Consider the following 24,800-nt stretch of genomic DNA (forward strand, 5'->3'; position numbering starts at 1 on the left):
GCATTTTTGAGCAACACTTTTTTATGTTTCAAGGAGCTCTGCTTTTTTATTTATTTTAAAGCCTAACTACAATTGATACATACCATGTGTAATTATGTTTTACAATCAAAGCCACAATTATCTATCTGTAGATTGGGATCATGTCAGTGATTGAAATAATTCTGTTTTGCATTTAATTTCTCACAGGAACTGGTGTTTTTTTTTTGTCCCCTTTTTTCCATCTCAGTAAGAAATGGCCTATGACTAAATTATGGAAACATTCAGTACTGCAAATTACTACTGAAGCAGCATGAAGCTGAAACTACAGAAGAAATCAGAAGCTTAATGCTTTGATAAAGCTGTTCTATTGTTTTAGAAAAGCCACTGTGGTCCAATCCTGTGTCGGTTACACAGTGTTGGTTTTTTTCCTTACTCTTCTAGTTATCTAGTTATTCAGCTTTCTTGCCTATAATTATATCAGGCAGCATTCAACAATTCCCAGTGAAGTTCTACCTCCTTTTCCAAGGGTCAATCGAGAGGTATGACAAGTCAATGGCAAGTCAATAGAGAGGTATGCAACATAATATACTGAAGCAAAGCTGGATTAAACTTTGACACCTGCAGTATTTTAAGAAAAAAGTGAACATTAATAGCTTACTGATATTGAGATGGTGGTATCTTTTGTTCCATTCATTTTCTTCCTTATGTTTGTTAGAACAAGCAACAGAAGGGGTGATTATTAAAGTAACAACTGAAAAACAAAGAAAATGAAGCTTGATACTTTTTCATCTATTTTCAACAAACCTTCCAGATTATATCTTCAGCTAATTATTTTCCACTGTTTCTGCCAGGAAAAAATATGCAAGCATGAGCTGCTGACTCTTGAAAAGGAGGTTGAAAGGAGAGAGTATGTTGTTTGTATTATCTTCACTTATCACAAACTTTAAAGAGACATAGTTACAACTGAGTAAAAGGGAACAGAGTTTATCTATGGAGTTAGGAACTGGTTGTTTGGCATGTTGGAATTGAATTGGAGAGTCATAACAGAATCAATGATGTCTTTTTTTAAAGTACTTCTGACAACTTGACAGATGCCTCTTTTTTTCCTTGTAAAAGCTCCAGCAGGTGACAGGCTGTGATTCATACATCTTGATTCAACGTATTATGTTGAATCTTACAGGCCTGACACTTGAAGCTATTTCTTTCATCAGTGATCCACTCTCACTCTGCTCTTCCTGACCACAATGCTCTGGATTGTATATATGGAGGTAGTGGGTGGTTAAAGTTATTATTTCCTTTAAAAAAAATCCTGATATTGTATTTCATTAATTTCACGTCAGTGCAGGCCAGGAAAAAGAACCCTAAATAAAAAGATACACCCAGACACACAAATTGTCAGACACCCTAAAAGCCATTGTCAGCCTCTATTTTGCTTGCTTGCTATCGGCTGCCATAGTAACGGGGAGGGTGGGGGCTCATGGTATTTGGAGGGGAATTACTAGGTACTGGAGGAGTTATCATGAAGGGAGTTTTGTTCTCACCATCTTCTGTGCATGCTGATGGCTTGTGTTTGGGCTTGGTAAAGGTCAGCCTACTCTGCATACCAGCTGAATGAGGCCACTTGAAGATGCACCCCACATGACCCCTTTGGGAGTTGCAGATTGGACATTGGGTTGGGGTAACTGGCGGGAGGGTCCTGGATAAACATTTGATATGTACAAGTCCACACTTTTTTGCTTCAGATCTTGCTTCACTTTAGCTGATTTCATTTCATGTCCAGTAAAAGTACATTTCTCTATACTTAAATGGAGTTGGGGGGGGTGGGGTTCTTTCTTGGATACTGAATGAGGCACGCCATCTTGAAAAATGTGAAAATACTGTATTTTGAGCCTTATCTCTAACAGACAATTTCCTTTTTGGAACCAAACATTTCAGTGAGTAATTTAAAGTAAATACTGAAGGTACTTGCAATACAGGTTTGAGTCTTTATTCTAGCAGCATGAAAACTAGTTCTCCAGAATCTTCTGTGCTTCCAGAATAAATAAGAAAGGGATCTTACAGGCAATCCTCGTTTAGCTACCAGAACTGGGATCTGCAAATAAGACATTGTGAAGTGATCGCAAACAGTGACTATGCTTATGATCTTACTTCAGCGTTCCTTTGCTCTATAGACATAAAATTTTGTAAATGTGAGAATGGACATATATTACTTTTTCATCACTGTCATAACTTCAAATGGTCTCTAAACAATGCAGTCAATAAATGAGATCTACAGGTAGTCCTTGACTTATGACCATTTGTTTACTGACAATTTGCTTACAACAGCACTGAAAAAGAGATGGCCAGTTGCCACATCATTTATGACCATCAGTCACATGATCATGGTTCAGGTTCTTGACAATTTATATGTATCTATGATGGCTTCAACATTCCAGAATCATGTTATCACCATTTGCAACCTTCCCAGCTAGTTTTTGACAAGTAAAGTCAATGCGGATTCTAGATTTGCTTAATAACCATGGCAAAACTCATTAAAATCAGGCGCAATTACAGGATGACTCACTTCAGAAGATGTTAGGGGTGCCCAAACCTTCCACTTAGCGATGGAAATTCCAGTACCAATTATGGTTGTAAGTCAAGGACTATCTTTACTTGCATTCAGAGTCAGCCATGCTCTTTGGCTGAATCATCTGTACTAGCATATCCACATTGCAAAGATTGCTACATATATTCATATTTTGGTGGCAATTCCACAAGGTTTGGGCACTCTAACATCTCCATGTCTTAAAGCTTTGCTACATCTTGAAAATACTGTAAAATATTTTTGTTTGAACTGGCATTTACAGGTATGTGTCCATTCATGAACAGTACATTAATTAGTGCCTAAGTTGGTTTGTTCAGTTGATCTATTGCTTTGAGAACAATTCACTAGGCTAAGAAAATGGAGCTGCAGAAGATTGTGACAGTCACTGTGGTGTTGTGGTTATGTGTTGGTTTAAACTGGGAAAACCCAGTTATAAGTCCACTCTAAGATGTGGAAGGTTACTGGGAGAAAAGAATTTTAATATTAAAATAGCTAGATTCATTTTTAAGCATTTAAAAGGAATGTATTTTAACACTGTGCACTTGTAGTGTCTTTGGGACAACATTCATCACTACTGTTAATCTTTTTGCAAAAAAAAAATAGTTTTAAACAAAATGGCTCACATGACTACTACTTTCTTGAGAGATGAACATCTTCCTAACCCAAAAAATCATGGCAAAGCTTCCCCTCTATCCACATGTCTACTGATTTAAAAATAATAATAATAACTGGAAGTATATAAAATACTTTGAATTGAAATGTTTTCAATATCAGACCAAATCAGGCAAGATAAAACAGCTTCAAAACATTTCTGAAGAGATCAGAACAGATGTTTCACTTTTGAAAAGTTTTGAATTTGAAATATTTTGCATGCCTCATATAATAAGCTATTTGATCAGATTTGGATTGTCTGGGATTTGCAGTAATGATGTCAGCCCTTTGAGGTAGACCAGATTAGGAAACCAATAATCCAGTCTAACACTACTGTTATTATTAGGTTATAATAAAATAATTTTTAAAGTCTCAGTGTGCTTTCTCCCTTCCCCTTTATCACTGTGAGAACTAGAAAGGGTCAAATATGAGATGCTTACTCTAGCTCAGACTCCGATTCTTTTATCTGACCACTTTCTTGGTGGCAGCTCATCCTTCTGTTCCTTCTGCTTCTGCCTCTTACAACTAAGTAGATGTAAGGCAGCACTGTTGGAGTTGCTAGGCAGACAGCTTCAGATCAATGGTGGGTTGGTAACCTGTTTACTACCGGTTCACTTGTGCATGCGTGCACACTCGCATGTGCACACAACACTTCTACACATGCGCAGAAGCTTCCAGGTGGGTGGGCGGAGCCTCCCTCAACCGCCACTACCGGTTTGGCTGAACCGGGTCAAACAGGGAGCAACCTACCTCTGCCTCAGATATTAATAGGCCAAACAATGATACAACTCCACTGAGTTAGAGGAGAAAAAAAATACAGGCATTCGAATACCATTGCTCAAATTAATTCTGTATTTCTGTGTTCCATTTTCCTCATTGCTTACTGCCAATACTGAATTTCAAAACATGTTATATCTATCTATCTATCTATCTATCTATCTATCTATCTATCTATTATCTATCTATCTATCTATCTATCTATCTATCTATCTATCTATCTATCTATCTATCTATCTATCTATCTATCTATCATAGCGGGAAACCAAGGGGAGAAAACTGCTTGTATAAAATAAAACTGATCCAAGAACTGCTAGTAGTTGACAATTTGGAATACAAATTATATATATTTTTAATCTTCAGCCTCTAACAATTTTCAGAGAATAAAGTACATTTCATGATTATGATAATGGACAGGCTCCAGGAAACCATGTGAGGGAGATGGAAAGATACTGTATGTGTGTGTGATCATTACAGGCAATGGCAAATTCAGGTGGAACAGAATTGACCTTCTGAGGTGGGTTTTTTTAAAAAGCAAAACAGTATGATCAGTTTTAGCTTTTCTCCCAGTAATATATCCCAAAAACAATACAGTTACATGTAACATTCATTTTCTTTGGTCTTTAGAATGGTTACTAGGGACAAAGGTTGAGCGAGATGGATGGAAGTAAATGAAATAAGATTTAATATAGATAAACATAAGGCAGCACGTCTAGGAAAAAAATAGACATCATTGATACAAAAATGGGATACTGTTTAGAAAACAGTGATATAGAGAAACCCTGGAAGTCCTGTGAATATTGAGTGTTGCCAACTTGAACAATAGCCTGATTCCAGAGGTGGCTTGATTTTTGTGCATTTGTCTAAGAAAGCATAGAACAGATATACTTGAATAATACTGCTATAGTAAAAACAGAAATAGAGAAAGAATTGTAAGAATTATGTTTTGCAACAAAAAATTCTCAGTGTGTATATGTATGGTTTATTAATTCACAATTGCTATTGTATGCCTAGTAGTTTGCAGAATGCTGTAAATGATCTTGTTTATTCAATACATTCAAGAAATTAGAAATTTCTCAATAAAATGGTACAAACTGCATCTGAGAACTGACATCTAGAGTTACATCAGCTCTAAGGCATTTTCTTCTCTTTCATTTGTATATATTTAAAAGTGTTTAAATACACATTCATAACGTGTAACGAGGAAACAGTAACACCGAAACAAAGTATTTATTGTATCTCCACCAGCATTCATCAGAACCTGATAGACTATTTTTATGTCTATATATAAAAGTTAATGTCAAGTCTGAATTTGATTGGTGTGTGGGCTTGTTTGTATCCTTGGGAATTCTGACATGAATTCAGTTGGATGGAGTTTGGAGCTGAAGGGGGATGGAGCCTTCAGACAAAACTGGAGGAGGAAAGATGTTGTCAAGCAACCAGCTCCCATCTTGGTTGGACAATGTGACAGTTGTTTTGGAAATTTGAGAAAACTGAAAATTATATTGGAGTGAAAAGCCCTGGAACTTTATATTGGCTTTTCATATAGTGCCAATATGGTGTATCTAAATACATTTGTACTTTGAGAAAAGGAATGCTTCGGAGTTCAATTTGTGATGGATGCATTACTTGGAACCTGACAGTTAATCAGAAGTCTAGACATGTATTTTCTGTATCTTGTGAGATGATGATAATGTACTGATGATCATTTTTAGTCTAGTATGAAGAGATTTTTTTCGTAATTTATGAATTAAAGTTTAGGACTGGCATGAGATATTGCTCTTGAGCCACTATTTTCTACTAGCTATGCCTAAAGCATTCCTTTACCTTTACGAAAAGGGAAATAATGGAAACAGATCGATTTCCCCCTTGATTGATGTGTGTTTTCCTTTAGAGGGCTAGGTCAACTTTGTCCAATCCAATATTTTTCAGATATATTGGATTCCAAATTCATTGATTTTCAGCATATCCAGAAAGCAAGAGTTTGGGAGAGCTACGTTGAACTCAGTGACATCCCCCGTTAGCTCGCATCCTAGTAACTGAGTTCCAGCCTCTTGTTTGTAGTGTCTATCTGGGCCTATTGTTTAAAATATATTTCCCCCTCTTCTCCTCTTAGGTTCCCACAGCGGCAGCTAAGAAACTTCTGAGGATGCGCTTGTTTCCTCTTTATAGCTTGCTAGAGACTTTTAAATGCAAAAGAAAGTCAGATTTGCAAGTTTTCCTCATTGTAATTACTGAAGGATATTTTTTCCAAGCAATTCAACATGCATAGAAATGAGGAGGGAGATGCTAGAAATGTATTTTCTTTTTCTTTTTGTATAATGAAAGTTGAGAAGGATCAGCCTTAGCTCAGAAGGCAGAATATCACTTGGATTGTACTTTTTTTTAGTGCTGTTTGTTGCAATAAAAGGCGAATGCCAAATAGCTCTTAAGTACTACATATTCTTGGTATTTTGAAGCTATAAAACAAGGTTCGCTTTGAGATACTTTGGAGAGATTGAAGAATGGTCCCAGTGATTGCGTAAAGGTTCCCCTTGAACATATGTGCTAGTCGTTCCTGACTATAGGGGGTGGTGCTCATCTCCATTTCAAAGCTGAAGAGCCAGTGTTGTCCGAAGATGTCTCCGTGGTCATGTGGCCGGCATGACTAAACACTGAAGGCACACGGAGCATTGTAACCTTCCCACCAAAGTGGTCCCTATTTTTCTACTTGTATTTTTTTACATGTGTTTGAACTGCTAGGTTGCCAGAAGCTGGGGCAAGTAATGGGAGCTCACTCCATTACGTGGTGCTAGGGATTTGAACCACCGAACTGCCAACCTTTCTGATCGACAAGCTCAGCATCAGTGCCCAAAATCAGCTAAGGAATAATCCTATTTCTAACCTGATGGGACCTCCTGAAGAGGTTTTTTAGCTCAGCTATATATAGCTGACTGGAAGTTGAGTCATAGTAACTGGACTTTTCTTGTTGCTTTGAAATGTTTTGGTGCTTATCTAAGTAGCTTCTTCAGTCTGGGCAAGTAGGTTAGGGGGATCCTATACAATAGATTGATTAGGTGAGTAGAGTGGGGTTGTTGGGGTATAGATGTTCCAACTGCTAAAACTCCTTTATGCCCAGATCATTAAGAGTGGCCTCCTTGGTGAAGTGATCTTGATCTTCTAGTTCTATCTTTCCTCATTTTCAGCATTCTTTATGTGGAAGACAATAAACACATTTAAAATTAGGGCATATTAATTATATCTGAGCATTATAGTGTTGTTCTAAGTATCTGATGTCTCTGACAAATATTAAGAAGTAGCCAGTAAGTCTGTCCTGCACCACAGGTATTCTTAAAAAAAAAGGAGGCGTGCAGGACTCAGAAAAGTCGATGATGACCTGGAACTAGAGCAAAATATTTCTGTTTTTCAGAGATACTTCAGAAAGAAAGGCTATCAGAGGATATATAAGCACAGTGCAAATAATAGAACCAGTATTTTTAAAAGCTCGCATAATCCTAATTAAATAATTAAAATCTAAAATACTGTAGATAACACTAATTGAAATATGTCAAAAAATCTTAAGACCACTAAATTTTCATTATTAATGCAACACAATGGCAACTCTTTTCTTTGTTAATCATGGTCATTTGATTATAAGTAAGTAACCTTATAAGTTAAATTCATTTACTTTCTGTATAGAAGTCAACAGGGCTAGTTAATTTATGGTTGTCAACCTCAAATCTCAGTTTAATAAAGTCAGAAGAAAGAGGGATTTTATCCCAAACCTGCTTATTTTCTGTGAAAGCAAAAATCAGACTTTCAAGAAAATGTTCTAATTGAAGAGGTTTTATGCCTTATTGTAGGTCTCCTACTCTGTGTAAAAAGTACCTAGAGCCATCTTCAAATACAGCTGTAGACTTATACATTGTAATCACTATAATGCTGAAATTAGGGGCAAATATAGTTGTTCGTATTTCAGTCAGAAAATGCTGTTTTGTGATTCAGTTCAATTATTCTGCATGTGATCTTTGGGAACATTACCTTACATAATGCTAGAGTTAAAAGATAGTTAAAAATCATAGAATCAATGATCTGATACATTTATAGCAAAGATACTTCAAAACTTGAAAAAAAATAATGGAAATTATTATTACAAACCATGATACTGTAGTACCAATACTTTAGATCTCCTTGGTATAATACTAAAATGCCATAATATAATATTTATTTTCCTCCATTCAATTGTTGGAATGAAGTAGGCACATTTCAATGAATTACTTTTTATGTAAACCTGGAAACTTTGCATAAATGGCCAGAGCTTATAAACAACATGAAAAGGAAAGGTTGCTGTTCAGTGGCTTCATTAATCATCTTTTGGCATGGCTATCATTTAATATATTAGGATTTCCATAAAGAAACCAGGCTGACTGACTGTTCTGGAATTCCAACCAGCTATGAAATATATGAGTGAGATTTAGATGATAAAGGCATTATTTTGTCTTGACGGGTCTTGTTAGTGAATAAACCTGTCATAGACATAGAAACAGAATTCCCACAATCTTTCAACCATGACATTATATTTTTAGCCACATGCAGTATCATATTTGTAATGCTCACGTTGGTTTTTAAAACTAAGTTTATGTCCTCTTGCATCTCCATAAGAACAGATGACATTCTATTTTCTTACCAGGAAAATGGTGGCCAGAACTATCAAGCTACAAGGCTTTGTTAAGGTGTTTCCTCTGTTTTCATGTATCTCTGTTAGGATAAGTAGGATTTCAAGCTAATAATAAAAGTAAGGAGTAGTAAGTCTGCTACTTGCCTGCTCCTGTTGCACTACTACTACAAAAAAGAACACTAGTGTCCCCTAACAGACAGTAATTAGTAATCAACAAAAATGCAGTAGTGGCATCATAACTTGTACCATTAATGTTTTTTTAATATATTAAATCTAGCTTTCTGGATTATGACAATAATCCTGAGCGTGCAGCTATGTGAATATACACAGACCATCACCAAAACGACACCAATTCAAGGCCAACCCAGTTCTGCAGCTTAGGTTGGAGCAATTGACATTCTTATTTATTTCTGCCATATCTTATTTTTTCACTACCCTTATCTGAGATATGTGAAGCATTGTGCTGTTATGCTGGTACGAGAGTAATTATGACATTACATCTATACAGTTTCTGTCCATTCTAGGATGCTTTCCAGATGAAGGTGCTGGACTGATACTTGTACAAGAAGAATTTCTGTTGATCTGTTGATCATAAACATAAATTTGCAAGTATAAGCTATTTTTATTATATTCCTGCCCCAGTGGGATTATATCCACAGACAAGAAATGTTATTTCAAAGAAGTAAACATTACTTCAGGAATGGAATGCTCTTGTATCCTTGAAGTGTTAGTTGGTGTTCTTACTGGACGTGATATGTCTGCCTTGCCTCCTATTAGAGATTTACCATTTTGAGGAGACAGAAGAATTGTCTAGAAGCATCCTGTGGATAAACCAACAAACCTATTTATTTGCTTCTATTTATTTCAAGATAGTATTTTTCTGTCAAAGCAAGGACAGATCTTGCCATCTTAGACAGGAGTGTATTATTGCTATTTTTGGACTAGATTGAAATTCATATTAAGCCTTTCATCAGTTAACAAGAAAAATTGAACTGAATGTATTTATGACTCATCTTTTTTATCTTTAGAGCACTTGGAGTAATCCTTTGAAAGCCTTTGATATTTATTTTTCAGCCACCAAGAAGAAAAACTGATCTGGACCTTTACAGAGCGTATGTCAGTGGAAAGCCAACACTGTAAGAAGTGTTGTAGGAAGACAGGACCATCTTGCAAAAAAAATCATTCATCTTGCAGTCGTAAGCAGGTGGACATTCTTCCTCCCCTTCAGAAGAAAGCTGCTCTCTTGTGAATGCAACTAATGAAGGCTGTTATTCTGAAAAGGAAGAGATTACATTTCCTATAGATAGGCAGTATGTATCAGTTTACTTTTTCAGTCACAGGCTTTGGAATTTATACACGTTGATGCCTAGCACTTTTATTTCACTTTAAATTCTACTACAACAATAACAAGGTTGTGTTTATAAAATGGGTTCTTTTCTCCCCTACGGGTTCTCTAAGCATGTGCATTATCATGTGTTCCAGTTCATTCAATTTCAAGGAAGTGCTTTCCTTGCTTTGATAAGTTTTCTTGCAATGTAGACATTTTCAAACAAATGTTAATTAAATATTTTCCACCCAAATTAGCAGTCACAAAAAATAATTATTTTCTAAAGCAAGGTGTAGATAGATACTAGAGGTCTCCGAAAAACAGAACAGTACAATTTTGAAGAACCCAGAAAGCTTTAAAAATATAATTGTTTTGAAATGTAACAGTCATACTATGATAGCATTCAAGAATACAAAGCAAAGATAACAGCATACATATGTATCAGATTTGCAACCCTCCTTCTTAAAAGGTGATTTAAGTTAATGTCCTATTTCAGGCCTTTCAAACTCCCAGCCTGTAGGCTGGATGTGTCATGTGCTGGCCACGGCCATGCCCGTTTTAGCAAAGGAGAAAAAAGTCCCGATATGTCACGTGATGCTGCCGTGACGACGTGAGTTTGACACCCCTGTTCTATATAAGAATTTTATTTCCAATTCTATAGCATTGGAACTTGTGTCAGATCATTGAACCATATAATATTGTATTGATTATCTCAGGCCTTCCCTAAATTGCTTCCCCAGAGGCAAGGGCATTTGTAGGATAGGTCAAATCAGTCAAGATGTTATCATCAGCGTCCAACAGTCTGATTCCAGAATGATTCTAAGTGGCCCACAGCTGAAATCCATAAAAACAATAAAGAGAAAATCTGAAGTGTTCAGACAGCCTCATCCCATATAACAAAAAAACCCACCATTAACATGTATCATCAAGCACCATATCCCAGGCCAAAGACAGAAGGCAGTTTTTTTTAAAGACTTCTGGAATATCAGGGTAGGAACTGCATAGATCTGTACCTACATTTATATATGATTGAAGCTCACCTCTTTTTCATGTGCAGAGCCTTGATTGTACAGTTGTATCTGTGCCATCTTGGTGTTTTTTGACCTCTTGTGGATGCCACTTCCTAAATACATTAAGACAACTGGTTTCTGACTTTGCCATATTAATTGAAAAGGTGGCATGTAACACATCCGGAGAGAATAATATTAACAAGAAATTGTCCTCACTAATTAACAAATCTTTAGCAGAGATCTTTTTCAGCTGTGCAACTAACCATAACTTAAAGAAAGATGAATTAAACAGAGATGTCTGGTAGCTTTCCAAACATATGATCCCTATAAAAAGTTAAAATTTGAATCTCCACATTCATTACAATTTAACTATAGTGTACAACTAAATCATAATATAGAAAGGTAAAAAAATGATCAAAGATTTTCTTAACTGAAAAGTCATCACAGTTCAGATGTCAATGAACTCTTCCAATGTAACCCATTTAAATTATTAGAAATGAAGCAGAAACAGCTTTGCATAAATTAATAAAACATGTGGTGTATCCCTAAAGAAAAGAAGTAAATATAATAACCATTCCAGAAGGAAAGGTTCTATTTGTGTAACTAAATTTGGTTTGTTTCAATTCCTAGATTCTTCAATTCCTATAAGTTTGCTAAACATACTGTCTTCCTTGAAAACTGTACCTTTTTCTATACTCAGAAACTGAAAATTTGAGGATATGATGTGTGAGAAATGTCACACTTGGGAACTAAACTTGCCACCTTTGTCAGATATATCTTGGACTGATAACCCATTAAGTCAACTTTAAAGTTACCTCAGCTTAGAACCAGCTTACCTCAGCTTCTTACTTTACCTTTAAAGTTACCTCAACTTACCTTATCTTACCATTACCTCAGCTTAGAACCAGCATGTGTTTCTGCTTACTGTCAATATGTTAAACTGAGAAGCTTTAGACTTTCCTTTATCCTTTTTTGAAGACAATTTTTTAACTTTTAAAGCATTTAAAAGTCAAATGACATGTTGCAGAAATTGCTAATGGGATAGTGCTCCCACCCCAATGCACACACCCCAATAAAACAAGGGGAGGTGTGAGAACAAGAGGCCTTGTTTCCACCAAATGTGTCAGGACAGTAGGATTTTTTGACACTACTTTTCCCCCATTTTTTCCTTAACATTAACTCTGGAAACAGGGGTGGTCTCAATTCATGCCATTGAACCAATCGCTCTGCTGGAACACATATTACAAAAGGTAATTGTGTATAGTTTTCAAATCCCATTCATTGCCAATGTTTCTTTTCTGTAAGAAATGACTTTTTAATATAACAGGAGTGATTCCTCACAGCTCTGGTAGGATAATAATGAAATAAGAGGCTTCTTATTCTGCACCTGAAAGCATAAATTTCCTAGTGACCCATCCACCCACTGGCACTTGACTTCAGATCTGGCAGGTACAACAGCAGGAGATTAATTAAAGCAAGATCCTCTTTTCATATAAATGGCCCTAGTGTAATGCCCAGCTGTGCTTTCTAATGACTTAATATTGCTCCTTTCGAAGCAGCAGCTGTGGAGTCATATGATGAGAGTTTGGGTAGGAAAAAAAAGGAATCCTATTTCTAAAAAGGAGTTGCAGTGCGAAGTGGAGTGAGGAATGTGGATAGTATTAACATTTTAGAAAACTTAAGACTCCTTCCACAAATCTTAAACGGACAATCAGTAGGCCATTTCATTTTGAAAGACAATGACAGCCAACAGATCACCCCAAATTGGGGCATGCAATTTCTCTGCATTTCACTTAATCCAGGAAAAATTATGCCAAATCTATGTGACTACAATTATGCTTTTGTATGCTTGTATTGAAGTAAATCAAGATTAGTTAAACCAAATTGAACCTAACTTGCAGGGTGCATTCAGTGAATGAATTAATAAATTATGAATTATTGCATGCAACTTCTATTGGTTAATCATCAATGCCATAGGTGTCAAACTTGCGGTGTCACGTTGCCATCATGTGAAGTTTCGCAACAATTTTTCCCTTTGGAGAGCTGGGGTGGGTGTGGCCTGCATGCAATGAACCTGGCCTGCATGCAATGAACCTGGCCCGCAGGCCACCAGTTTCACACCTCTGATCTACCGTATAGTGGAGATACAATACACAACCCTCTTCATTAAACCAATCTCCCAAAGAAGTAAGAACAGGCACACTATGTCTTTCAAATTGATATAATTACAACATAAATAAAAATAATGGGTTAAATCCAGATTGGCTTCCACTTATAGTAAACTCAAGCCAGTTTAGTGTAGTGGTAAGGCATCAGGATAGAAACAGGGAGACACAAAGCCAGCTGAGTGGCCTCGGACAGTTCTTCTTTGTCAGTCCTGGGAAGCAATCAATGGCAAACCACTTCTGAAGTCTTGCCAGTAAAGTTTTTCCAGGCATTTACCAGGAGTTAACAGTGACTCAGAGGCATAAAAACATGGTAAACTCACTGGATTTGCAGGATATTAATATTTCTAATATATTAGCACTAGGTAGTACGTCATACTTGAACAAGCAAAAGTGTTTTTGGATAATGCAGGAGTGCTCCTTTAGTGCCTTTGGGCGACTTAAAGGAAATATAGTTTTTGCCAAGATCACATTGCCCTGCAGTTGTCGAAGGTAGCAATCTGAAATTGTCAGGCACCTGGGAGACTACTGAATTAAATGCTAAACATAAACAACTAATAGGTAGTAAGGGACTCTGCTGCAGTTTATCTCTTAAAAGGCAACTCCAGGCAAGAAACTTGGGAAAAATATTTAATACTCTCTAAGAGATTCCACACTGGTGAATAAATGGGAGGTGAAGATTTCTCTTCCCACTCTCCCAAAATAAATAATCTTGGAGCAGGAAGAATACTCTCTGAATGGTTTAACCAGTTGTACTCACCTTTCGAAATTACTCAACTGATTCTTGGAGAGTAGTCAATTTTTTTCCTATGTTGTGTCTTCTTTTTCCTAAAGCCTTCCTTCCGCAGTCTGGCATCCTCCAGCTATATTGGAATAAGAAGGTGGCTTTGGGCATATTCCTTCAGCAAGGCCCTTATTAATTCAACAACCAGACAGCCCAGCTGTAATGTTTAAGAGCAATTAATATCTACTTGTTTGGCCACTTATCAATTTACTAGAGGTGTTTGTTTACTCTTTTAAAATTATATTGTATTATTGACTTTATAAATAATTTAGAGGGTGTCTCATATTGGAAAGGTCAAGCAGACAGTAAATAAAAGATTGCTCAAATCACAAAACCTTCTTTCTCCTCTGCTGAGAAAGCTGTTCTCTAGAAGCAGTGAAGTTTTTCAGAGAGTGAAAACCCAGCAGAGTTGGGAGGGCAAGGAGAGATACAAAACCTTTGTTCCAAGGTTCCAATTGCATTCCCATTATTTATAGTCTTGCTATAATGTGGGATATTTTCATGTGGCTTATCCAGTCCTAAAGTAAACATGGATATAAATCACAGGTACTGAATTCTCTTGTGCCACCAACAATGCCTCCTTCTATTAGAGCATCTTGATTGATAAGATGGACTATGCCAGGCCTTTGCTTTCAGATATAGCAAGCTGGTTGGCAAAGAAAAGACAGTACTGCCAATGCTTAAGGGCTATACAAGTTGTGACACTGTTTGATTGAAATAAGTAGTACTTTCATCTCAACAACAAATTACTAGATTTGATGCTAAAGCTCATTATCAAGAAAAATAACTGAGTTTTCTGCTGTATTTTAGCCATTTATTTTTGCAGAGATGCTGCCTGTAAAGCCTACCTATATAAACTGGAATTGGAAGCACAGGTAATCTTGCTATACTGTTATCTCAGCCCAAACTCATTTGCACCAATGGGTATGGCAAGAATGTAATATATTGTATCATATAACAGCCAATCATTTCTCTACAAAACTAGATTCTAAGTCTAGGTTTGTTCAGTTCAGCCATTCTTTTTCTTGTTCTTTTGATATATTGCCTGAATTAATCTGGGCAAGATGCACTTTTTGAAATGCAAATGTAATACTAGGGACTTCACATAAGAGAAAAATAAAATGAAATACGTTATATCCTTTTATAAATGCAAATAAATGCTAAGGGTTGGTACTTTCTGTCAGTTGGTTTTGAATAAACATTCTAATCTATTTTGTATATATTCTGAAGAAATAAAAGGTATCTTATTATCACAAATTCATGAAAACATTAATGTTCACGTGAAATAATGCAAAGTTTGCTAAAAACAATTTAGAATGTGGGAATGTTTTTAAACAGTTCACAAAACTAGGATGAATCAAGGACTTGTTCTATGTTAACTTGGACTTGGACTTGGACTTATGTTCTATGTTAACCAACACTGAAATCTGACAGTTGTGATATATTTTAAGTGGTTAAAGAAGACGGATTTTGAGTTGTCTCATTTGAACAAGGGAAAAAAAATAGTTGAGTGGATTGTCCTTAAAAACTGATGTATTTGAAGAGCACAATGACTAGAGATTTAAAAACATCTAAGTAGTTCCTCATGTAAGCTGTTCATTTCTTTCAGTATAGTCAGAGGTATTTCAAGTTGAATCATTAGCTCTATGCTTTAAAAAATTCTACTCAGGCTGCCATGGCATTCATAGACAACATAGTACTTTTACAGGTAGCCCTCAACATATGACCACAATTGACCCCAATATTTCTGTTGCTAAGTGAGACATGTGTTAAGTGAGTTTTGCCCCATTTTATAACCTTCCTTGCCACCATTGTTAAGTGAATTACTGCAGTTGTTCACTTGGTAATATGGTTGTTAAGTGAATGTGGCTTCCTTATTGACTTTGCTTGTCAGAAGGTAACAAAAGATGATCACATGACCCTGGCCATGGCAAGTCAAAATAAGAGTCAATTGCCAAGCATTTGAATCTTGATCATATGATCATGGGGATGCTACAAGAATTGTAAGTGTGAAAAATGGTAATAAGTCACTTTTACCGGTGCTGTTGTAACTTCAAACCATCACTAAACAAACTGTTGTAAGATAAGAACTACCTGTATTTTTCTTTTTGAGTCAGTACTGTGGCACTTTTACCTTCTTCCCAAGCCTCTGTGAATCACATCAGAAAAACACTTTTTAATTTTCTGCAGAAATCTTCAGTGCATCTGGTCACATTTATAAATATTTGTAAGGAGGGAAACCAAGCAAAGATTGAAGTATTTGTGAGCTCACATCCAAAGAATAAATTAATGACATAGTATTAATGTATACTAACTCCAGTAGTATCTCTGAAACTCTTAGCCTCTAACAGAACATTACTAAAAATTATAGATTATAGTTAACTCGATACCCTAATCAAATCTATATATTATTATCTTCTGGTTCATTTATGTCATAAATTTTGTTTCTCCATATCAGAATGGAATCTGTTGGAATCATTCAACCTATGAATGATGGCTCCTGTATCTACAGTTTAAGATTCTACATTATGAGAAATCCCAGCTTCCTATAGAATGGCAATACACTCACTATCATATACCATGAGCATTACCATGTATTCAGCATGAAGCATATTCAATATTTTGAATATTTGTACAAACTTAAAATAGGATTCTTCCACATAAGGAAAAACGTCAGTAAGACTTCTGCCTAGTTTCCCTCTTTGACAATGACAGCAAAATAAACATGATTAGGGCACAGGACCAATTGGGACAATTCTATATTGTCTCTTATGAATTCATTTAATGGTTACACATAGAAGAGTTGCCTAAAGATTTTTGCAAGATCAAAACAAAAGCTAGCTTTAAGCAAACAAGACTTCTTAATATGGGTGAATAACTTTTTAATGTCTGAAGCAATGCATTTAATGGCCTAGCTCAATGGTTTGGGTATGGCTAACAGCTGCAGAGAATGGACTGATGATGCTAAGCTTGCACGTATACATTAGTGGAGACAGGATTTGATGCAGGCTGGCGGGGTGGTCTATGTTAAGTCTATTTTAGGTTTGTGCTACATTTTCTTCTACTTACCATTTTAAGATGGCAAAGACATTTAAGCTTGCTCACAAAAAACACCCTACAAATAATCATTACTCATTTAAAAAAAATATAATAATAAAATATTTGAAATGTGATATAAAGTTCAAATTATTAGATTTTTTTTCTATTTAAAGCTTCCTCAATCCTTTTTTATCTCATGATACAAACAATTTGGTAGTGGGAACTATCATTTTCTAAACCTCTAGTCCAAAGATTTTTTGGATGCCTGTAAAAAGTATCTTCATGGTATTCCTTGTTAATTTTATGTTATTATCATTTAATATCAGTGTATTTTTGAACAGAACAAACTGAAATGATGGTCATCTATCTGGTCTGAAACAAAAATGTACTTTTAACATCAAGCTTGTTCAAACACACATTTTAGAAGCATTGATTGTAGTTTTTTTTTGCTATTGTAGTTTTCCACTTACTTCCTCTGAAGGAGGCAAAGGCAAGAAAATGACCTGGTAAAAACATTACACTCAGAAGATCAAGATGCTCTAGGAAGTCACACTTTTGTTCTTGTAATGTCCTGTGGTGCCACTTATATAAAGTTTTAAGACCATAGCATTTTCTTTCTCTTCTGGTAAAGAAATTCTTTTACTTTTTCTGTTAAAAGACTTTCACAGTGTCTCTTTGAATGGAAGATCTATTTCTGATGCCCGGGGCTATAGAGTCACAAGGGTACAATATTAATTATTGAATATATACTGTTGCTGGTCTTTCAAATAATCTTTGGTATGTTTCAATTTGCTGTATTTTTGTAAGGCACTTCAATGAAGTCACACTTGGATTTTTTTTTTCATTTCACCATCCTGAAGTGAGATTGATGGATGCATAGATGGATGGAAGGACTGCTGTTGGACCTTGAACAGATTGTTTTTGGCATTATCTTTTAAATCTAACATTCTTTGATTGACCTTGGCAGACATATCAAAAGTATTGTCTTGATCTCGCTGAATATAGCTGTCTTTCCCCTTTTTAGGGAATATTTCGGTTTTGGTGGTTTGAGTTTTTCAAATATTTCCAGTTACAATGAAGTACTTAACAATGTCAGCCCTGTCTCTGATCCTCTCATGACTTCCTTTCATCAAGTTTCAAAAGATATCAAGTCCTACCTTTTTTTCTGCCCCTGGAAAAATTTCTTGGCCCTTTTCCATGAACTTCATTATTTCCATTCACATTGTTGTATGCTGTCATCAAACGAATGGACTATTCATCATGTGTAAACAATGAGTTACAAATGGGATTTTGACTATACTAACCTTTGTGTTTTACTAGTAGAGCAGAAAAGACTGCTTCTGTATGAAAGGGGGAATTTATATGTGCATGATGGTGCCTTCAAGTGTTCCTTTAGATACATGAAATATCTACAGATCAAATGGAATAAACCAAGCATCATCTTACATAAAAACTCCAAATACATCTGAATGAAAAAATCAAAGTAGTGGTGGTCTCACAAAATAAAGCACTGGCTCAGGGCTTCTTCAACCTCATAATTAGGATATCAAGGCAATCTGGAGAAGGTTCCTCAAAGATTCTGTTTAGTTGTCTTCTGGACAATAAACACTGAAAACCTATTTGATAATTCACTTACAACTTAATTATATTAATTGGCTCTAACCCTTAAGACTGTGAAACCCAGGGGGCAATGATCATTCAAGGTAGTTTGACTCAGCCTCTTCCCAAATACACCCTTGACAGAAAAAAAGAAGCTTGTTTCTTTTTTCAGAGATCTAAAAAAACAAGAGCTGGATTATACTAAAAAAGTAACAGGGACAACAGTTTATCAGTTGCAATGTCGATGCCACATATCTTCTGGTAATGAAGGTATCTACAATAGATTTGCTTAATATGTGATGAATATAACTAGTAGTGTGCTGGACCAACTTACATCAGGTCATTGGAGCCGATAGTTAATTTTCTGCAATTTTGTTAACCTGCTGAAAGCAGAGCTGAGCCTTGACATCTAGAGTGTCAGTCAGCTCTTCCTCATCTAGTGATGCTGTGTGGCAGCAGCAATGGAGCTAGCAGAGCTCATTTTTGAACAATCAGCAGCACACCACTGAGTATAACTAACCCACATAAAATATAAAGAACAGTTGTTTTGAATATCTGTGCAATAGTTCATCAATAATTTTTCATATAATAGCAGTGGCCACACCAGCAGAAATAGCAGCCATATCACCAGAATTATTTAACATGATTATTAGCATTCAGTATTGCTAAAGATGAGCATATGTTACAGATATGCAATTCACATTTATTCACTTGTCATGATAAATGTGGGAATACCAGGCCCTTTCCCAGACGTGTGATGGGCATATTGTTCATTGTACACTGCATTTCTGAAAAATGATATAACTACCTTAGCTAGAGAAAATTAACTTGTGATTACTCAGAGTAATCATTGTATAACAGATTTCATAACCGATATCTTAGAGAACAAAGCAGGGTTGAATATTATTTAATCATAGAATATGAACTTGTGAATTGGATAATACTGACAATAGGGGGGGGGAAGCAGGCAAATTAAAATCTTTAAAAGAAAAACTGTGGAAATATTAAAGAAATAACATGGAAGTTTTGGAAGAGCTCCATGAGGACCCAAGTGTTGGCAGTGATAATAAACCATGTGGAATAGAAGCTTTACATTTAGAGCAAGGAGAAAGATAAGGAAACAGAGACAAAGCAGTTTTATTTTCAAGGAAGGATCTCATGGTTATTTGGAAGCACACAGCAGCTACAAGCTGTTTTCTGGGCTCCAGCTTTGATTACAAATTTAAGACTAGGTATCAGCTTCAATACATGTCAGGATTTTTATGCAGCTACAGGCAATGAGGGGATTATGGAAGGAACAGATGCCTAGACATGCAATTCTCGGGACCAGGGTAAAGTGCAGCAACACATAAAAGAAGAATGGGACTTGGTTTGTGGAGTTTTGGCTGTCATCTTGTCTTTTTTTTTTTTTTTTACTTCACTCTATGTTGTTGCTGCTGCAGACATACCAAATGGTTGCAAAACATGTAATTTAGAGTGGAGAATCTAAAAGTGAGACTTCTGGTACATTATAAATATTCTAAAGAAAATAACAAATTGGAGAGAAGTGAGGAACGGAAGCAAAGAAGAAAACAAGCTGCAACAAAGACTTCACATACCTGTGAATTTGTAAGAAGTTGAGCTCAACTTGAAGACTTCATGTGACTTCCACGCTAACCACGGCAATGTGCAGTCAACTCTCATTATAGGAGTGTATTATGTTCTCAGCATTTCCAAGAGATCAATCACAATGCTAATTATTCTTATGCTAGCAGTCACTTTAAAGAGAATTGTGTCATATTCTATATAATGGAATCTTTTTTAGCATAACAACTTCTAATGCTTAGTCTAGATATAAGGAGAAAAACAAATAAATGTGTACCAAAATTAATGCAAGCACAATCAACATTTCTAATATTGTTAGAGGTGTAATTTTAGCTTTAAGCATTTCATATGTTTATCACATTTTTCTGAGACTTTAATTTCTTACTACAAACTACAGAATTTTGTGCAGAAGTTCACAACACAGCATATAGCATTACTGGTGAAGGTTCTTTGTTTGCATTTGTCTCCTTTTAGATAGATTTATTCATTTACTTACTTACAATATTTCTGTAGTTCTGTGTGGTTCCCAATGGTTCACATATTAGGTTATAAAAAACAGGAACAAAATAAAACTGTTAAAACAATTGCATCAGTTAAGAATAATCTATATCTCTGCAGGGGCTGATCGGTGACCATAACAAATAATTCTTGAATTACATTGTCTTTACATCATTTCCAAAGGACATCAGCATGGGCACAAACCAAAAGAAGCACTTCCAGCACTGCAGTGAAGAAGCATTGAGTCTAACATCCCTATACAAGATGGGAGACAGTGTTTGATAGCCAAGCTGTGAAGAGCCTTATAGATAGAGCCAGCATTATGAGTTATACTCTAAAGCCTACTGGTGTTTTAAAGCTGTTGTAGCTCTTACTCACTAGAAACGCAGGCCACAATGTTTTGCTCCAATTGCAGTTTCCAAATAGTCTTCAAAGGCAGCACCAGATAAAGTAGATTGCAGTAATCTATCCTGAAAGTGATGAGAATGTGCTTGTTTTTGATCAAACAGGATCTCTATTTTACAAATGTTCCATTTCCTTAAAGGCAATGCAATTCTAAAACTTCACTATGCAAATATTATACCTAGTTGTAATCCTACTCTCAGTAGCATGGCATGCACTTTATAAAAAAGAAACCAATACTATTTCTGTGAGATCTACCACAACCCTGCAAGAGAGACTGGGCACAAAGCAAGACAAAATTTGTTATTGCTGCTGGTATTGTGAAGAAGTAGAAATTGTGAAATTCTTTCTCTCTTATCTTAAACTTGAAGGGTGTTTTTTTTTAAATGAAGAATTTAAAGCCATTTAAGGCACTTTTGCTAGGAGCCATTGCAGAACCAAATAAAGCAATGACACAATTCTTCATCTAAAGTACATTCTCTGTATTGGGTTAACATTCTTGATGGTGAAAAGGCTGCTTTTCCTATGTGTCAGCACCAAGTATAAGCACATTACTAAAATAAGAAAATCAGTTGTACATGCATGCCATAATTTTCATAGCTCATTCTTTATACTGCTATAGAAAAGATTTAAGGTGTTTTTGTGAAAGTAATATAAATGAGACCTTAGTTATACCTGTTGAGGAAATGGGTTACCAAACAGTCACAAATGCCTCTGTCTCAATCTCTAATATTTATATTAAAAACCTGTTAATGAATAATCCTTGTCAATGGTAGATTCTTGAGTACTACTAGACATCAGTTGTTAGCTCAAACTTCTATTTTTGAAAACGATTTTTATCTTTCATATTATTTCACATACAACTCAAAGCAGCAAACATACCAATACTTCCTATCTTCTCCACAACAATAATCTGTGATGTGAGATGGACTGAGAGTGTGTGATTGGCTCCAAGTCAGCCCCCTGGTTTTTCATGCCCAAGGTGGGACTGAAAGTCATAGTCTGCTGCTTTCTAGGCTGACATCTTAGCCACTACACCAAACCTTTTGTTCTTGAAAAACTCAGATGTAAAGAAAGCCCATTTAAAAGTAACTTCAGACAGGACAGAAAATCAATATATTTCAAAGCTTTCTTTGCAGAAAAATGATGAGAATGAAAGATAAGTCTTAATGTATACATTTAACTAAGGAAGCATAGTAGTACAGAAGATAGAAAAACAGGATGCCTTTCTCTACAAGGCCTTGATTTGAAGCCCTGAAATCTCAAATTTAGCTATTACAATGAAGTCCTGTTGTAGACAGACCTGTTTTTTTATCACCACTTAAAATCTAATTAATCCGTATTGAAGCACAAAGATTTCTGTTGTTTTTTTTAGGTGAGGGGTCATAGAGCTTTCTTTGTTCATCCTCAGACTTGCAATCATCAGGCATTGGGGATATAATTTTACCAAGCAAATTGAAAGGTAACAGATCAAATCCTTATCACAAAACCCAACTCATGGTTAAGCAGAGTCCTTCATCCTTTGCAAGAAACCTTATATTCAGGAAGAACAAAAACATGTTTCAGAGTTCTTAAAGGGTTAATAGTTAAAGTTTATATTCAGGAGAGCAAAAAGCAACCATCATCGGAGCTGCAGCCACTATATAAAGTCAAAGTTCCCAAAAAACCTGGCCAAAAGATTTTCCAGCCAGTCGATCGCATCCTTTACAATGGCTTTAGTGAACCGAACCATAATGCAGTTAGCAGGGATTTTATTTTGCCTGTTAGGATGGGTCTTATCCTGCCTCACAACTTACTTACCTCAGTGGAAAAATCTCAATTTAGAATTGAATGAATTGGAGATCTGGACAATGGGACTCTGGCAAGCTTGTGTGGTCCATGAAGAAGGGGGAATGCAGTGCAAAGAATTCGATTCTTTTTTAGCTTTACCCCCTGAGCTCCAAATTTCTAGGATTCTGATGTTCATATCCAATGGATTAGGACTTTCTGGTCTCTTACTCTCAAGTTTTGGATTGGATTGTTTAAAGATTGGAGAACAACAACAGGATCTAAAGAAGCGGTTATTGTTGCTGGGTGGAATACTCTGCTGGATATCAGGAGCTGCAGCCTTAGTCCCAGTGTCTTGGGTTGCTCATACCACTGTGCAGGAATTTTGGGATGAAACTATTCCAGACATCGTTCCGAGGTGGGACTTTGGGGAAGCACTTTTTATAGGCTGGTTTGCTGGATTCTGTCTCATTTTTGGAGGCTCATTGTTAAATTGCAGCGTCTGTTCTGTTGATACTCAATCGTCCTCAGTCCATTATACAGTGGCAGGTGTGCTAGATGCTTGTCAACACTTGGAAAGCAACAACAGACCTCAAAGTCTAAGAGTCTGAGAGACACCGGAGAGCCTATTTTTCCTTTCATGCACTTAAACACAATGTGCAGAACCTTATTCCAATTAAGATTAAAGGATGCTTTGTTTCCTGACCTTTTTATTTCAAGAGTAGTGTTATCCTTCTTATTACAAGGCTGAAAATGCTGGCTTCATAAGAAGAGTAGATTAAAATGACTATAGAAAACATCATCATATATTTTTCTCTACTTCAACTTAAAATGTACTGTAAAAACAAAAATATACAAAGCTCAAATAAGTCATAAAAATATGAATCCTCATATTACACAATCATACCCTGCTAAGTTTGGTACTTGATTTTCAGAAAATGATTGTTTTTGTTTCCCGACTGTCTTAAAATTCAAAGACTATTTTCATTTAAACTTTCTGCTACAAATTCAAATATGCAGCAAAATCTTTAAATAAAAGTTCAATTAGCAATACTGGTTAATGGATTCCAGTTGTACCTACAGACGAGGATTCATCTTAAAGCATGGAAAACACCAAGGTTCCCCCCCCCCCTTTATTTGTATGCTGTTGCCTCTACCTATTTTTAAGATATAAGGGAATAGCTAACAAAATATTTTAATTAGATGTAAAATACTGGTATTGTAAAGAATCGGTTCTGTTTTGTTATGTGTTGATATTTGAGTGTTAAGTATATATGATCCCAATATACCTTCTAAAGTCTGAGAAAGACTGTATTAATTTTACTTTGTGATGACAGCATTCTTTTTTTGTTTACATCATTTAAAAACTGGATTGCTTCTGTGCCATCCATTTATAATGTGTGATGTCTTTTATTAAGCAGCTCCAAGTTGCATAATTGAATTTGCAAACTTAAGAGTGTTAGGTTAATTATATTTGTACTTATCTAGAGGAAAACATTATTGAACTCTGTGGATTTGCTTCTGAATGAATATGAATTCAATTATGTAGTTAAATCTATCCAAGTAAGGATTGACTATTGTTCCTAAATAGAAGTAAAATATTAATATTTGAACGGTATTTTCAGTGTAGAATGGATCTTATGAGTCTAATACTTTTGAAATCACAATTTGTCATTTTTCTGTATTAAAATATCATTGGAAAAAACAAATAATCTAAATGTGAGAACATTTAGAGTACCCACTTACAAATAGTAATAACACAACTTTTCTTCAGTGATTCTCAACTCAAACTCTATCAGTATATTCACAAATGCTAAAACTTGCATACTTCTGATTATATTGCTTAACAGGAAAAGTTAATGGTATTTTATAAGAAAATATTATTAAATCTATTAAGCAGCTTACAAGGCTAGAATAGTTTTATTTTTTATGAAATGGAGGAAGGTGCTTTGGAAAGCTACATAGGTAGTGTGAAAA

At 35.6% G+C, this 24,800-nt stretch overlaps 1 protein-coding gene across 1 annotated transcript; it reads left to right on the top strand.

Annotated features, from left to right (window-relative positions):
• Positions 1–22,572: 22,572 nt before the first annotated feature.
• On the top strand, positions 22,573–24,169 carry LOC106537734 (claudin-22-like). Its single transcript, XM_087724548.1, has one exon. It carries the CDS (start codon positions 22,766–22,768, stop codon positions 23,432–23,434), a length of 669 nt encoding a protein of 222 aa, XP_087580674.1. The 5' UTR covers positions 22,573–22,765; the 3' UTR covers positions 23,435–24,169.
• The last annotated feature ends 631 nt before the right edge of the window (positions 24,170–24,800 follow it).

The sequence above is a fragment of the Thamnophis sirtalis genome, unplaced genomic scaffold (genome assembly GCF_051295495.1).
Source record: "Thamnophis sirtalis isolate CommonGarterSnake01/CBP01778 unplaced genomic scaffold, rThaSir2_p1.2 scaffold_10, whole genome shotgun sequence".
In the NCBI taxonomy this organism is placed as follows: Eukaryota; Metazoa; Chordata; class Lepidosauria; order Squamata; family Natricidae; genus Thamnophis; species Thamnophis sirtalis.